General features: G+C 38.8%; 1 protein-coding gene and 1 long non-coding RNA gene across 5 annotated transcripts in view; one reads left to right on the top strand and one right to left on the bottom strand.

Annotated features, from left to right (window-relative positions):
• Nucleotides 1-15,660, top strand: part of SYT9 (synaptotagmin 9) — a 67,013-nt gene extending 51,353 nt beyond the window's left edge. The window contains exons 4-8 of one of the 4 annotated variants that reach the window (XM_032690650.1): nt 10,143-10,263; nt 11,315-11,486; nt 12,128-12,257; nt 12,836-12,992; nt 14,031-14,142. In XM_032690650.1, coding sequence (XP_032546541.1) covers nt 10,143-10,263; nt 11,315-11,486; nt 12,128-12,257; nt 12,836-12,943 — 531 coding nt within the window. In that variant the 3' untranslated portion in view covers nt 12,944-12,992; nt 14,031-14,142. Of the gene's footprint in view, nt 1-10,142; nt 10,264-11,314; nt 11,487-12,127; nt 12,258-12,835 lie in introns of those variants that run through there. The other 3 variants (XM_032690652.1, XM_032690649.1, XM_032690653.1) reach the window with 3 other exon arrangements.
• Nucleotides 1-16,738, bottom strand: part of LOC116788153 — a 228,514-nt gene that overhangs the window by 126,250 nt on the left and 85,526 nt on the right. The gene's annotated exons all lie outside the window — the stretch shown is intronic.

Raw genomic sequence — 16,738 nt, forward strand, 5'->3', positions numbered from 1 at the left:
AAAAATTAACAGGCAAGACATTTTGGATTAAAATATTTTGATTAGTAAACTTTAAGAACCAGCTTCCTCCCTTGCAATTTCTCTTGAATCTATTTGAAATTTTCATTATTAGTGGTATATGGAGATAATTAAACATATCTTTCAACTTATGTCAGAATGGAAGCAAGAGGTAACTGGCAAATGGTAGAAATAGTTTTATGCATTAGAATGGATTTGCTGCTTCATTTTCTTCAAGCTCACGTTTGCCTAGAGATAGCGAATGCTTAACACATAATTTAGCCTCCCTTTCTTACAACAAGCTAGCATTTAGCCTTGAAACCATCAGGGTTTATTTTCTCATCTTTTTCCATCTGTGTGATGTTCGCCAAGAGTTTTCTTTGAAGTCAGCAAGGTTGGCCCACCCAGATTGGATTGCGCTGTAGGCTACTGCACGCTACAACACCATTAACCTCCGGTTTACTTGGCGTTTTTTCAATCTCAGTATTTCACAAAAAATGAAGGTCTAGTCAAAATCAATTACATCTTGTGGAAAAATTACTGGGTTTGACATGACAGATACTGGTGGACATTCATTAAAAGCTTTGGTCCTCACTTTAGGCAACTACCGCCCAATTTTACAAATTGCACTGTTACATTGGCTTGTGACACTGCTCTCTCTGAGGCATCCCCTCTCTGCCTGACCTACCTGTCCTTCCATTTTCACCACCTTCACTTAACATCAAAACACTTATGTTTCCCAGCAGAAGCTTCCTCTTCATTTCCTTTTGAGAAAACAGTTGCCCTCCAAACATCTATTCCTATACAGGGCAATTCACATTTTATTGCTCTTCCCAAGTTTGTCAACATTTCTGAAGCACCACTGCCTTCCCTGCAGAAGGAAAGGTTTAAGTCAGCTCTGTGCTAATGTGCTCTCCCTTAAAGCTTCAGCATTCAGAAATCATCCCACCCTCACGAGGCTTCCCTTTCAACAGATTTTGAAAGCACAATACCAAAGGTGGCAACTTGTAAACTCTGACAGGGTGGAATACATTGGAGGAAAAGGACAAACAAATCTGTCTACAGCACCTTGCTTGTGAACTCACGTCTTGCAGGTTATGACATTTTCGTTTTTACATATCAGATCATGAAGATCAGTTATTTTCTCTGGTTTTCAGGTGTTTCCTATCCTGCACACACACACACACACGCATGCAACCTCTGCCTCCCAGTATCAACCAAAATTACACAAGGTAACCTGCAATGGCTGGGAAAGAAGAGCCAGGGCAGACTTCTTTGTACTATTAAGTCTATACTGAACTTTGTATTTTCTACAAAGTAACAAGTCATAGAAGAATTGACAAAAAGCAGTAACAATTCAAGAACCCAAAATTTCAGAGGAACGGTTTAATTTGCAAGGAGAAACTTTAACTTCAATTAACTTTTGTCTTTGAACTTCAATGCCGTCTAGCAAACCTTCAGAGCCAACTCTGTCCTCACTCTTTCCTCTTCTTAATAACTGATGAGGGAGTTAAAAATTACTTATATTAACTTTCTACAGAAGTTTCACTTTCAGAGTGCCTCGTTTCTGTTTTTCCTGTGAAATCAATTTCTGACATGGCCACACACACACACAAACAGAAGTACTCCAGCTTTTCCAATCATGTCTCTAGTAATTTTCATTAGCTCAATTCAGACTATCTCCCCAGTTCATCAATTTAGTTTGGAACAAATTAAGACATTATTTCTATCTCAATAGCTACAGGATAATTCATTAGATTCATTCTTAGGCCCAGACAGCAAACCACTATAGTTGTGAATTGAAGATCTGTGAAAAGTATTCAAAGCCGGTAAAATCTACAGGATTTAAGCATATGTTTAAAAATAAGTTTGGGGATGAAGTTTATCTTTACCAAATGGAGGCTTTTTTTATAGGATCTTAATACAGAATAATTTATCAATAAAGTCTTAAATCACTCAGTAAGAACAATTATATTCCGTAAATGCACTCAGATAACTGAGGATGGTACGCAGCTAACCCATTAGAAAGGCAGTTTCAGTTAATCACTCCATCCTATTTATAGGATAGAAATTATGACAGTGGAGATGTTGGGTCTTCAGAGAGATAACTACATTGACTGCCTACAGGAGCAGGCCTCTGTCCTTGACTTACTAAGGGCATTGTGGCAAGAGAAAGTTATGTGTCTGTTCTTCTCAAAGGCACTAACTGGATTTGTTCTGAAGTGCACACGGAGTGAAAGGCTCGTCCTTTGGCTCCAGCTACCCACATTCTAAGGTATCTTGAATGAGTGGCACAACACAGAGCTGTGTCTGGAGGATGCTTCTTATGTGGCCTGCAGCGACCTGCCTTACAGAAAAGTAGATGTGATGCAAGGATAATGGAAACAGGAGAGGAAAAAAAAACCCAGCACACAGACTCCAAAAATCCGTCTCAAAAGATCTTCAGGCTCTGAAGTGGAGACAGAGGATATACTATCTGCTGGATGCTTTACTTTGGATACTGTCTTTTTAGAGAAGTTGCTGAGATGCTTGGCAAAACTATGAGTAAGTTAAAATAAGAATGTAAACTCCCTGAGCTGAAATCATAATTGTTCTCTGCGACCCAGTCTGCAGGAAAGCTTCTTATTTCTTCAGTCCCTATGAAGTGCAGTACAAAGTGATTGCATTCAGAACTGTTCTGTGGGGTGAGGTGTCTGTCTGACTGTGAAGTGCTCCAAGTACCATCTTGGCATCACTAATATAAAGCCTAATAAAATAAAATAAAATAAAATCAATCTCCATACTTTGTTAAGCAACAAAGTTAAGTTGAACTTAGTTGTCAGAGGGTTTTGTTGGTTTTTTTTTTTAGTTAGAACACACACCACCTTCGGTTGTCTGGCTGGCCTAAGGGCTTTCTCTCCCCCTTGGCAAGGGTTATTTGCTTAGATTCTTTAGCTGATCGTACTTTTCACTGTCTTAGTCATGCAAAAATCTCTCAGGTCCAGCATTTTTATCAATGTGTGCTAAGTAGCAAATGCTGTGCCACAGACAAGCCCATGGAGAGAGCACTAGGGATTCCAAGGTACACTTTCTGATCCTGCCTTTTTATGCATCCCATCAGACTAATTTCTATATATACATGTCTTAGAGCTGTACAGGCACAAAAGCTGATAGCCCATCTGTGACTTGACATGAAAATTACCCAAAGCAGTATAAAATCCAGTGAAATACAAGAAAACACGTCAGCTTTCTCATATGCCTTCACTGTAGTGAAACCAAGCTTCAGCATTGTTAGTGTTCTTTCCCAGTAAGTGGAATCAGACTCATTTTTTGCACACCTAGGTCTATTTGCTTTCATTTTTTGAGAAAACCGTGAAGAAAAGAAATAGAGACGATGAAATGAAAAAAAAATGAAATCACAGTGAGAAAATGATGCAATTTTCAAATTAACCTAAAACATGAAATATAGCCTGACATTGATGTATTGAAAGAATAATTGTAAAAGATAAGCCATTCCCATTTTCCACACACTTTACTTAATCATATTTCTGTAGATATAGATTGTTTGAGGCATTAATAAATACCTACTTTACCAGAGTTCATTTCTTTGATTTAAGATGTCATGAAAATAGAATTTTCCAGTCATATCTTTTCTATTCATCTTAAAATGTGTGATGAGAAAGCAAGTGGTTCTCTTCTAGTCACATGCAAATTCAATTAAAATCAAACATTTTGAAAGAGTTTGTATATATTTCTTGTAGATATAACTCAAAATAACTCTATGATGAAATAATAAAAAATGTAAAGCTAACATAATGAATTCTTCATGTTAGATACTTTAGATTTACTGTCATTCCCAAACAGATTAGTGTCTCAAATTTTTTGAGTATGGGATTTGCATAGTATCTGTGTCCTGGACATGTACCTCAACTGAATTAATATCTTATCACTCAAATCTTATTTCATACATCTCAATGCAGATGAACAATTTAATTAATGTATATCCCAAAAGGTAGATAGCACTACTTAAAGCATTTTTAATTCATTTAGACTTAACACATATACCTTGTATATTTAAATCATCCTTGATTTAGCTGAGTGGACTTCCTCTAAAATAAATCCTTGCAAAATTCAAATCCCCACATTATCAAATGTTAGAATGATGTACAGTAAAATTTATCTTGCACTATAGCAGTATAATTCCATTAATTCCAGGAAAGATTTGGAAATAACTAGGAAGATTTTTTTTGTTTAAAGTATAACTAATTCCCCTCAGCTACAAGGGGAGGAAAAAAGAGAGACTTTAATTAAATAGCGGTAATCTATCCTTTCTGTGCTTCAGAACCTTAAATGATGTATCTCATTTCGTGAAACTCCTGCTATTTTTCTAGTTTCCAATGTCCTTTGCAGAGACATGTATAACTGCTAAAGGAGGTAGCCTGCAAAGCTACCATTGCCTGAGCTGTACAGCTCTGATGTAGCAGTGGGAATTTATCAAGTCTCTGAAATCACTAGTGCCTTGAAAACCTCTTTCAACAGTAATTTTAAAGGAAATAAGCAGGGGCATCACTGCCTGTAAGTGCTCCCGTTAATGGTAAGTTGGTGAGATGCATAAAAATACATGCAAGCACCTCACAATCCATAATTAGTTTTGCAACATACCCGAAAAGTGAAAAAGTAGCGTCTGTCTTTTTATAGCCGGAGAACTGAGGAACCTGGTATAATTGAGACATATGCTTTAATTAGAGTGGCACAGGCCCTGCGTGGTGACAGGCCTATCACAGCTTCTCTGCTCCAGAAATACAAAACTCAAGTTGGCAAAAATTGGGCACAAACCTTAAGAATGCCTAACTCAAAGATAGCATGTCTTCTTCCAGACCAGTGGCAGAAGCAGACGTTATAACCTATAATCTGTCTTGTTTTCTTCCATCCCTTGCTGCCTGTTTTGCATGATTTTACATACTCATTCTCTGCTATTTTTATATATAAATACTCAAATGTATTTAGGAGAAGGGAGAGGAGAAATCTGATCCCAAATGTCATCCCCATTTGTCAAAAACTCCTTAACTACCAGGTTATTTACAGTTTTCACTGAGAAGGTTTGATCCAGCCTGAGCTGCTTAATGCAGCCTCCAAGCCATCAAAGGTGAGGCCACTTAGGGGCCCATGTTCACCATCCTTTTTAAGGTTACACTTCTCTCTGTTTAATATGCTGAGTTATACTCACTAAGCAACAGCATGGAGCTGCTGACACAGTACTAGGGAGTGATTTATCCTGCAGGCTATTTGCCAACAAAACTTAATAATTTTAAGTTCTATAAATACCATGTGATTCTAGACTAAAACCCTATTAATATTACTATTAGAATTCAACATTTTTAAAGATATATTTATTTTGTGTTAATTTTACAGGAGGAAAACTAGAAATGTTTTCTTGGAAAAGTAGAAACATCAAACCTTTCAGTAGAAGCCAGTGAAAATTATTCAAATAATATGATTTTTATAATGTTATCAATTATTTCCACCACAAAATGGAGCAAGGAGGAAGGATAATGTGAGGGGGGGCTGTGTCTCCATCCTCCTAATAAGAATCAAAGAGTAAAATTTGCCTTGAGGTTTCAGTGTGGGATTCATTCTGTTTGCAGTTTTCAGGCAAACCTTGTGATTTACACCTCTGGTTTGAACTCTCCAGCTGGACTGAATACATATAACTCTCCTAGGTAACTGGGACGTTTTAAAGGAAGAAACTTTATGCTCTTGCCCTTTTGAATAAAGGACTGCATGAACAGGACAAGGGCTCAGAGACAAATCTAGGTGGGATTATCAAAAACAGGCTGTGCAGCTTGTTGTAAGGCACAGCTAACAACATCAAGGCACTCAGCCATCACCTCAAGCCTGGGGCCAAAGCCTGGGGCACTGGAAAAGCAAAGCAGATGCCAGTCGTGTTCTACCTTTTTTAAAACACAGGAATGAGCAGGTTATAGATTTATAGATTAAAAATAGAAGCAGTGTTTTCTTCCTCTTCTTTTATGTTTCATGCTGAAGAGGACCAAAAGAAAAGTAATACGCAGCTTATACATATACAGAAATTATAATTGGAATTTAATTATCTTCTACTTATTTTCTTTTAAGTTATTAATTCAATTGCCCAGCCTTTTGGTCTGGTTATATTTAGGCTGTCATGATTGCACAGTAACATGCACAGTGTGGTATTAGTATCACACTGAAGGAAGTTAGACACATATTTGGAATGTACAACGTGCATGACTCAACAACCTACTATATTATGAAATTTCTTCCTATGCAGGAATTTTAAAATGTCTCTGACAGTGTAATACATTGCCACATATTGTTAAGCACACATAGTAACACATAAGTACTCAATTCAAACAGGAGCATAATCCTTGCAGAAGATCCTGCCCTCTATGCTTGTTAATTCTGTTCCTTGAAGCTATTTCTTGCTAATACAGCACACCTTTGGTGACAATCCGTGGCTTAAGCCGTGTAGCTCAGTGATTTTAAACTTGTGATGATGTGCACTAATCCTCTCTGTGCTCTGTTACATAGGCTTTGGTTCTGTTAAGAAACTGAATTTATAGTAAAGACTGGTGTTTGCTGGATGGAAGGGTCACGCCTGTGACATCGCTGGTCCCCAGTCAGAGCACGTTGCCTGTTCCACTGCAGTTATTCAGACAGGTGCACACACAAGTTCTGTGGTGCAGTCACAGATTGTGGCACTCTCTGAAGAACATTCCCTCATTAAACCTTTCTAACTGAACCTTGAGGCCCCAGCAGCAAAATTTACAATGTTTGGAACAGCTGAAAATGTTGCCCTTTGATTACAGAAACAGGGGTAAGCAGGGAAGAATAGCCAGGGCATTGGGAAAGGTTCTATTAGAAAATCTGTTTTACCAAAATTAAAGAAACGTTCACAAGTAGCCAGTATGATGGAGTAGTCATTCATTCCCTACAAGTCAAAATGAAAGTGTGAGTAGACAGGGCTTCTTTTTCAGACTTGGAGAAGTCACATGCCCAGGCTGCCCTGGTTAGATTACTGCTGGTATTGTCTTATGAACAGACAATCTCACAGTCATCTGTGACCTATTGCTACAACACCTGTAACTTTGAGAACTGGAAAAGGGTGAAGAAATCACAGGCTCTGTTTCCAGTATAACAATGCTTTTCCTGTATAATACCCAATGCAGTTTTTCAAAAAGCGTTAATGAAGTATTATTGTCATTGCAGCATTTGCTAAAAACACATCACAGTACAGGTGACAATTATTTTTCACATGTAAGACAAAGTTTGTGGACCAGTATATTATGGCATAATTCCTGACACTGCATTCAACATATTGGATCCATTCTTTCCTAACCAGTTCATTTATGCAGAAGGTTAACATATTTTAACTCTTCTTTCTGGTAACCAGTGACAAGACTGAGGAAATGGTATGAACCTGTGTCAGAGGAGGTTTAGGTTGGATATCAGCAAAAGGTTCTTCACTCAGAGGATTACTGGGCACTGGAACAGGCTCCCCAGGTCACAGCACCAAGCCTGACAGAGTTCAAGAAGTGTTTGGACAACATTTTCAGGCACATGTGTGATTCTTGGGGTGTCCTACACAAGACCAGGAGTTGGAATTGATGATCCTTGTGAGTTCCTTCCAACTCAGGGTATTCTGTGATACTATGATTTTTCTTGGCATTTATATATGAAAAAAATTGTGTAGTAATACATTTACCGATGAACTTCTTGATAAGAATTGATAACAAGTTTTTAAAATGTTCGTTCAGGATGACCAAGTCTGGAATGGAAACTCTTGCATTTGGTAGTAACAGTAAAGCATTTACAGTACTCACAAAATGAATTCCTAGTCACTGTGTGGAGCACTGGAGTTGAATACAGAGTGAGGCTGCTATGGCTGACAATATTGAGGAATGCCAAAATACACAGTTATAGTAACAGCTGCCTGATGGGCTTCTTTATGGTCAGGGAAAACCTGAGTGATTCAGCAATGCTGTCTTCTTCTGAAGGCTAGTGACCAATTCATTGAAAATAACCTCTCTATAAAAAACTTGCCAGACTGACAAATTCCCAAAAGATGGCTTCAGTCAATCATTTCTTTAAATGGCTTATGAAATCCTGCTCCCCTCAGAGCTGCAGCACGAGTGGATTCTACAGCTACAAATCTCAGCACCCCAAAGCTGGGGAAGTACACTCACATGCTGGAAATTGCTCTTCCTCACAATGGGAAGGATAAGTGAAAACTTTGCTTCCTGTTCCCCAGATTATAGGTATCAAGCTGCAGCTGATCACTGGGAAATTCCTCCTGTATCGTTAAGGTGTCAGCCAAGAGAAATTCCTCCTGGATGTGCTGACATTGCTTCAACCTGTAATATTTCTTACAGCATCACCTTCTCAAACAGCACTTTGATCCTCTCACAAAGTGAGTCAGCGACACAGTTTGTTGCAGCAGGTCTGTTACCAAGTGTGCACCATCAAGAGACACTAAACTGGGTGACTCATATGAGCTACCTCGATATTGTCACAGCCTTTATTAGCTTTACAGCTACCGTGAAACACTGAACTTTAGAACGGAAAAGATGATAAATGATGAAGTAAACTCAGAGTTAAAAGCTGGTTATTCCTGACAAAGGGCCCATAATATCAGCCTTTTCCTTCTTTGGCAGCATCTCTCTTGAATAACAACACAAGGAAAGGACCTACTTTTGAATGAATTTACATGTTTTGGGTTTTTCCTCGAATGAGCTGAGAGTTAAAGAGAAGATGCCTCTCCTGAGCAAGGGGTTGGATCAAGCAACACCTAAAATTCCCTTCTGACACAATGTTTTTCTACAGTTCTGTGACAACAACATTTTCTGTCCTGCTTATCTCCCCTAGTAACTCATGAAAATATGTAATATAACAGCTCAGGCTCTGGGCATTGATCTGTACAGAAGCCAGAGACAGCTCAGAGACAAATCTGTGTTAGGGGCTGTTTTGAGAGCTATTTTCACTCACTTTCTGTATCATCCACCACCCTTCATTTTTTGGTGGCTGACACAGAAGGAGCCAAACTGGGAGAGGAGAGGAGCTATGGCACAAAGCTAAGTGGGCAAGATACACATACTCCACAACAGCTGTATTTTCCTCCCTGTAAAATCTGGAATGTAGCTTTGAATTTGCTGGATAGTATAATTCTTTGAAGTCAAGAATGAAATATTAGGTTACAGGAGACAGGTCTATGAAAGTATGAATTCATTGCTCGGTCAAAACAATGCAAATCAAATCACAGAAATAATTTAATACAATCCTTTATTCACTATATTTTTCATAAAAGACTTCAATTTCCCTTTTAAAAAACCAACCAACCAACAAAAAAAGAAAAAACCACAAAAAACCAAACAAAAACAAAAACCAACCAACCAACCAAGCAAACAAAAACCCCAAAAAAACACAAACAATAAAAAAACAACTAAGAAAGCAATGCTTTGTAACTGCAAATAGGGTTTGTGCACTTGCAAACCTTGTGGTAACCTCTCTGAAACCCTGATGCCATTAACACAGGAAAGGGTTGTAAATCAGGTTGAAACAGGCTGATAAGCTTACTTAAGGGAGCTTGTCTGCTCCAGGCACAGGAAGTAATGCTCATTCTCCACCTCTGGCAGAGACTGTCCCATTGCCATAGACACTTCAGACCTATCACACCTGAGTTTATGCAAACTTGAGAGTTGCATAAGACTTTGCCCTGTGCAACCCATGGTTTTTTCTGTGAAACTCTCTGCGGACCAGAAGGAAAGGCACAGACGTCTGTGGCTGCTCGTCAACGGTACAAAACAAATCACTACAAAATATAAAACAGGACAAAGATTTTTCCAGTGCCTTACAGTGTCTCATCACTTAAATGAGTGTCAGCTCCAAGGACTGAGTGCTAGAAACTAAAACCTCATTTACCCTTGAGAACTTTGGTGGTCCAGGAACAAACATAGCGACTCAAACCTTGTATGCAGATGGATGTCTGTTTTTTCAGATGTGTTTCAGAATGAGAATTCAGCTTTTGCCTGCTAAACTGTAGACCCCCAAAGGTATACTTTTATCTTTGGCTTCTGTTATGGATATGAAAATTCTTATTATTGCTTCATATTATCCCTCTTTTCTTGGAACAGGATAACGTGGATCTTGGTGACCTTATGTTTTCACTCTGCTACCTTCCAACAGCTGGTAGACTAACTATTACAATAATAAAGGCAAGAAATTTAAAAGCAATGGATATCACAGGAGCATCAGGTATGAATTAATTTAATGCTCAGTGTGGATTTCTGTCCCATTTCCCTCCTGAGAGACAAAGAATTCAACCCTGCCAAATCTCAGAATGATTTTTGAGAAGAGGGTTCTTTTATTGTGAGCTCTTGAGTTACTTGAGAACAGAACTTTGTGAGAAATAAATAATATATTTTAGATTGCTCAGTTGCAACCGACAATTTAAAATACTTTGCTCTTAAGTAGACTGTGGGATTATTGTTTCTAAAGCCACTGTGATTCAGAGTAGCATGAGTTGGCCAAAATGCATTCCTAATACTGGGAATTTGAGCAGCAGAGTATTATGATTATGGCACAGAGGCAGACTCACCCTCTCTACCAGTCTCCAAGAGCCACTGAACCAATGCTGCTTTAGTTGGCATATGGACAAAGTGACCATACCAGAGTCCTTTCAGCAACCCTTTCAAAATCTGATAATGAAAATTATAAACTAATTTAAGTAACAATTCATAAATGACTTTTAAATACTAGCAGGGAGTTGTAGAGCTCCCAGAAAGGACCTGCAAAGAAATAGCTTTTTTTTTACTATATTCAGGAGTTTAAAAATAATTATAATTCTCCTGAGAAATATAAGCTGCTAATTGTTACATTTTGAATTATATTTAACCATACATCAGTAAATCCCGTTGTGAAAAACATTGTCATCTTCTGTCTGTGTTACAAATCTAACAAGTAATTAGGCTGCTATAAATAGGCTGATACACAGGCTGTTGTGTAAAACACTCGTGTATAACATGGTTCAGTGGATATTTTAATACCCTCTGAGAAGTTTGTGCACGACAAGGGGCTTCTTGAACCTAAATTGTTCATTATAAGCAGTCAAGCAGGTAAAGCTTTCAAAGCTCCGCTGCGTCCCAGGCATTCCATGGTAAGAAAGAAGCTCAAATTCCAGTCAGGTCCAGAAGATGAATTCTACAAGCAGGTATGGGCATTACAAGAAGTCTGCTCCCTTGACTTGCCATTATGTTTGCTTAAAAGCTTTGAAAGAAAATCAACGTTGTTCTTATGATTCACACAGATCCCTACGTGAAGGTTTCTTTAATGTGTGAAGGAAGGCGACTAAAGAAAAGGAAAACTTCCACCAAGAGGAATACCCTTAATCCCGTTTACAATGAAGCCATAGTCTTTGATGTCCCTCCAGAAAACATTGACCAAATTAACTTGTCGATAGCTGTTATGGATTATGACCGGTGAGATACCTGTAGCTGTAACACGACATCAACTATTGGCTTTATAAAATCTTGCACGGCAGATTTGCATCCAGAAAGAAAGTTATTACTTTTGTCCCCATGAGTGGGGAATTAATTTCATGTTGATCTTGGTAGAAGACTCGAATTTTTTGTTTCGCCAGGCAGAATTCCCTTTCTACATTTCAAAATATAGATTTGCATTCATAACTGACATAACTAAGCTGCATATATGTCTACCAGAACCGAAATAATTGAGCACATAATCAGACACTCCGCACGCTGATGTTCTGTTTGTGCACATTTACTCAAACCCCTCACACACAGACCTCCGGTTATAAAATTCTGGCTTAGAGTTTACTTTCATTTGCAGCTAATTACAGAACAGAGGCAAAGAACCTTTTATATTCTTCATGCAAAAATAAGAAACAAATGCACACAGGCACAGTGGGTGCTATAAAGGGGGGGAATATTAAATTAGTGGGAAACGCAAAGAGCAAACCTACGTATTTTGTAGTACATGATATTTTTCAGGAGAGAATTAATTCTAAAAATCCATTATTAATGTTTCTGATTAAATATGCAAATGGTATGGTTCTAAAGGTAAAATTTTAAGAAAAAAATATTATGAAACATTTTCACAGTGTAGGTCACAATGAGGTCATTGGAGTATGTCAAGTAGGCAACGATGCAGAAAGTCTAGGTCGTGACCACTGGAACGAAATGCTCTCATATCCTCGGAAACCCATTGCTCACTGGCATCCTCTTGTAGAGGTAAGATTTTATTTCCTACTTCCCCATTACGATAATTCTGAATATTCCTCCATATGGCATTAGAGGTTGGATAAAATTTTATGAACAAACCCAAGATCTACATGCATGAAGTTAATCCTAGAAAAGGGCTTGGAAACACCGATCTTAAAAGTCAAATATAAAACGAAAGTTAAGTCTGCTCCTTTCAATTTTAGGGAGGCAGAAAGTAATTAATGTCTACAAGATATATGTATGAAAACTCCAAACATTATACACTCGATTAAGGGTTTGGTTTTGTGTTTTAAATATGATCTTGGGTAACTCTCAGTGATAATTGATAAAAAGAAATGGACCTTGTTTACAGAACAACCAAGACCTATTTTTTTTATATATATAACAACCTGATTTACTTCTTTTCTTGTAACAATATATCATCCATGGCACTAGCACATCTCAAAGGATGCCTAACTGCACTGAAAAAAATGTGTTTAAGTGTCTCTGGAGATCTGAGGCGCTGATAAGAAGCGACACAATCAGAAAAGCTTTTCAAGGTTCCTATGGTTTTTTTTGTTTTGTTTTGTTTTGTTTTTTGTCTTTAGGGCCCTATTCAGCAGGAATGTTATGCAGGTCTTCTGCGCTTGGATGGCTGCCGAAGAGGCTTCCTCACCCTTTTAACCTATTCAGCAGAAATTTGGCATTCCTGTTGAACTCTTTCTTAGCCATATCCTCAGGGGCTATTCCACAGAGTCCAGTGGGGTAAAGATGTCCTTTTAATCCCTCTGTCTAATCCTCTCCCCAATACAGGGAACACTAATCCTGATTCATGAGACACAAAAATTCATCAGAGATCTAACTAAATTGCTTCCTAAGAGTTACCATGACTTACTTCCGTTGTTGTTCTCACTGCCTACAGTCAGGCAGTAATCCCAGTCAAAAGAAACTATCATGTTTATGAACAGTCACAGTGTTATCCCCAATGCTGAAGGACAGGAAAGACCATAGTATCCCTATCAAGCCAAGAACGATGCTGTAAGCACCTCATACGTGGAGGCAGCCTCTCTGAGTGTACTTAACGCATCAGAGTGAGGCCCGGTTACCAGAGGTGCAACTGAAGATTTACTTGCCTGGTTGTGAGCACTGACCCCAGGCGGTTCCATAAATAATTTTCAGGCAGTGGGAAGATGCTACAAACCGGGAAGAATGCCACAGTCTCGCCCTGTGTCCATAAACAATTGCATTTGCCAGTGCCAGGGGACCACGGCAGCACAGTTTCAGCAGAGTCGCAGTGGGAAGGCACCGTCCCTTGGCACAGCACGGGGGCTGCCAACGTGCAACTGTCTGTGAAAGAAGATGGAGCAAAGTGGGGAAGCTCTGCCTGTGTGTTTGTGCCCTCAGTGACAAGCTAGATGTGAGCTGAAGTGCCATGCCTGAAATGCCGACCTGGGCATTTGGGAGCTGGGTTTGGAAAACACCTCACCAAGCTTCCAGCTGTAGCCAAGCATTGATAGGAATGGCTTGAAACAGCACACAAGGAGTAGTTACGCAGTAGTTCCTGCCCAGAATAGGAGAAGTGTCTCTTATCAAAAGCTGTGTACATCCTTATATCCAACGTTTCTTCCCTCTTTGATAAATTTCATTGCAGCCAGAGCCCACAATTAGGTTTTGACAGTTCTTCCCTTTTTACAGGCATCCTGTTCTTTTCATACATGCCTGGCTAACTTCTTTAGATTTCATTACTGTGGATTGCTTTTCATGTCACTGAGCTAAACAGAGACATATTTTTTTCCTTCCCAGGAATCAAGTGGGGGAGGGTGTCCAGCGCATCCAGGCTGTGCAGAGAAATATATACACAGCATATCATTTTGGTTCCTGAATCAGGATTAGACTCAGCGAGAGCTTCTGGAACCTCTGTGGCCACAGCCATAGGACCCTGAATATTTGCTGAATAGGACCCTCAGTCTTCTACTGTGTGAAGAGCTATTGGTTTCAAGTAGCGTAATGTTATCCACTTGTAGCATTAATTCTCCAGCTGACACTATTGCTACTGATAGATTATTTGTATGGTCGTAAGCATTACCCAAATTCAAGTCATCATTTCTGTTCATTAGAATAACCCAGGTTTTACAAGCAAAATGATAGCAATGGAAACCAACAAGTATGGGAAGCAGCAACAAACACAGTCCTTGTATTTGCAAAAAAGGTGCAGTATTGTGAATGGATAGCTTTCTAAATAATTTTTTTCAAGAATGGTTGTCGTCAGACATTTATTTGTTGATGACAAGTTGCGTCCTCAGTCTCAGTTGGTGCCTCCTTTCACCTACGTGAAAACAAATTAATATGGTTGCTTGAAGAAATCCTTCAAATCTGAAAAACTGTAAAAAAAAAGTTCTGTTGGGTGCGAACAAGATGCATATGGTATTTGTAATGACAGCATGTTCTTTCAGAAAGAAGATAACCATCTGTATAACGTGGAGGTTGTTAGTCCTCAACCTTTGTAGATGATATTCCAGCCACTGTTTCTTAGTTGTGTCCACAAAATGTTGGAAGCATGTCACAGGCAGCAATGCTTGATCATACAAACAAGCACACACACGTGTGTGCCTGGGCACAAACACACCCTATGTCATTTTAAAATGCTGTTCCAAATACGTAGTGCCTGTGAAGACTTCCTTTACTATTTGTGGTAGAATTAGCAGGGCTATTTTACATGATGGTATATTGTAAATTCTGACCAATTCTGACCATTAAAAGAAAATAAATCAAAGCACTGGACTCTTTCACGCAATAAAATCTATGCCCCAAAACAAGAGGCCCTGAGATAATTTTTTTCCACTTATTTAGCCATGCATGGAGTTCTCTCTTCCTCCAAATTTTTCTAGAGAGAATTTGATTCAAGTTTTTACATAAGATTTTCTGTTTAAAAAACGCAAATGCAAAGTATGGGTATTTTATACGATACTGTTGTCTGCTATTTACTTACAGATAGGGAGCCCTGGTCTTTAAATATAGTTCAGATAAGTTTATGTGCACACACATTGCTTTGTGTCTTGTATGTGTTGAGTGGTCACCAAGTGTTTTGGATTTGCGACTTTGCTGACACAAATATGCATGCACAGATTGAAGAAATATTTAAAATTCTTACCCCAAATCTGAAAAATTAGTTTTGTAACCTATCAATGAGGATCTTTCAGAAAATAAGGATTGCTAGTGGGTAAAGCACAGCTTGGCACTTGCAGGAAATCTTGGATCTGTTGTGTGTGCTGCAGCTATAAAGCAGAAGCCCTGTAAGTACAGTGGTTTTCAAAAAGTCTCGTGCCATGCTGTGGAGAACACCGTGGGCAAGGGTGCTTCTGCCAAACTGAACACTTCAAAACCTGCCCAAGCACAGTTTCAGATGAGTAACAACTGGGCATTTAAAAAAAAATAAAAATACAGACATGAAGTTGCCACAGCAAAATTATTTCACTGCGCTTTCAGCTGAAGCTTTGTATCAGCAGGCCAGTGGTGCGATCCATTGTGCATATCTGCTCCTGCATGATCCTCACCTCAGGCAAAATCCTGCACTCTTTACCCAGGCTCATGTCCCAGGAGTCAATATGGGGAGATGGGCATGAGCAAAGGAGGAAGAGTTGTTGCTTTGGGGTGGAGTTCTTGGATTTCCTGGACAAATCTTTATACACACACCCCTGCCTGGAACGCAGAGCTGGCAGCTTTGCCACTGCAACATTAGCAAAAGAGAGTTCTATGAAAACACCTGCAGAGCACTGCAGGAGCCTTTCTAGGATTTGTCCCTAGCAATTCAAAGGGGCATCAAACAAAAAGTAGTATCATTATAGTTGCCAGTGGGTTGGGGTTCTTTTATTTTATTACCATACTCAGTTTATTTAATGCTCGAGGGTCTGGCAACAAAAGAATTATTTTGAATGCAGTTCTACCAAAAAAACAAGAAAGAAATCTCTGTGACAGTGAGCATTTTAAGTGGAATCCAGCATACCTCAAAGGCTTAGGGATGAGGAAAGCCCCCTAAATTTATTATATTCTCCTAATTTTTGCTGTCTCATGACTTGCAAAGGGTTACTCAGGCTGTGGCATTACTATGTGCTTTTTACAAATATCTGCCTTATCATAGTAGTGCATCTATGGAATGATAGCTATTTTCTATATTTGGATACTTCACTATTCACCCTTATACTCAACCAATGATATTCCCTAGACCTGAAATATTTTCATGTTCTGGTCTACCAGTAGACTGCTGCTGTCTTTAGAGTGTATTACAATAATACAACAGCCACTGGAAGAAATAGAGGATAGTTACACTGGAAACTCAGAGCAAACTATGGTCCCTATACTCTTCAGTCTTTCTTTTCTGAACTCTGATTCTCAGAGGTAAATTAGTAGTAGACTCACAAGAATTATTTCAAAGCTAAAACCCTCATTTGTTTTCTTATTTGCTGTGAATGCATAATTAGGCTGTATGAAATGTATCAACCTTGAAACAGAAG

The sequence above is a fragment of the Chiroxiphia lanceolata genome, chromosome 6, assembly GCF_009829145.1.
Source record: "Chiroxiphia lanceolata isolate bChiLan1 chromosome 6, bChiLan1.pri, whole genome shotgun sequence".
NCBI lineage: Eukaryota > Metazoa > Chordata > Aves > Passeriformes > Pipridae > Chiroxiphia > Chiroxiphia lanceolata.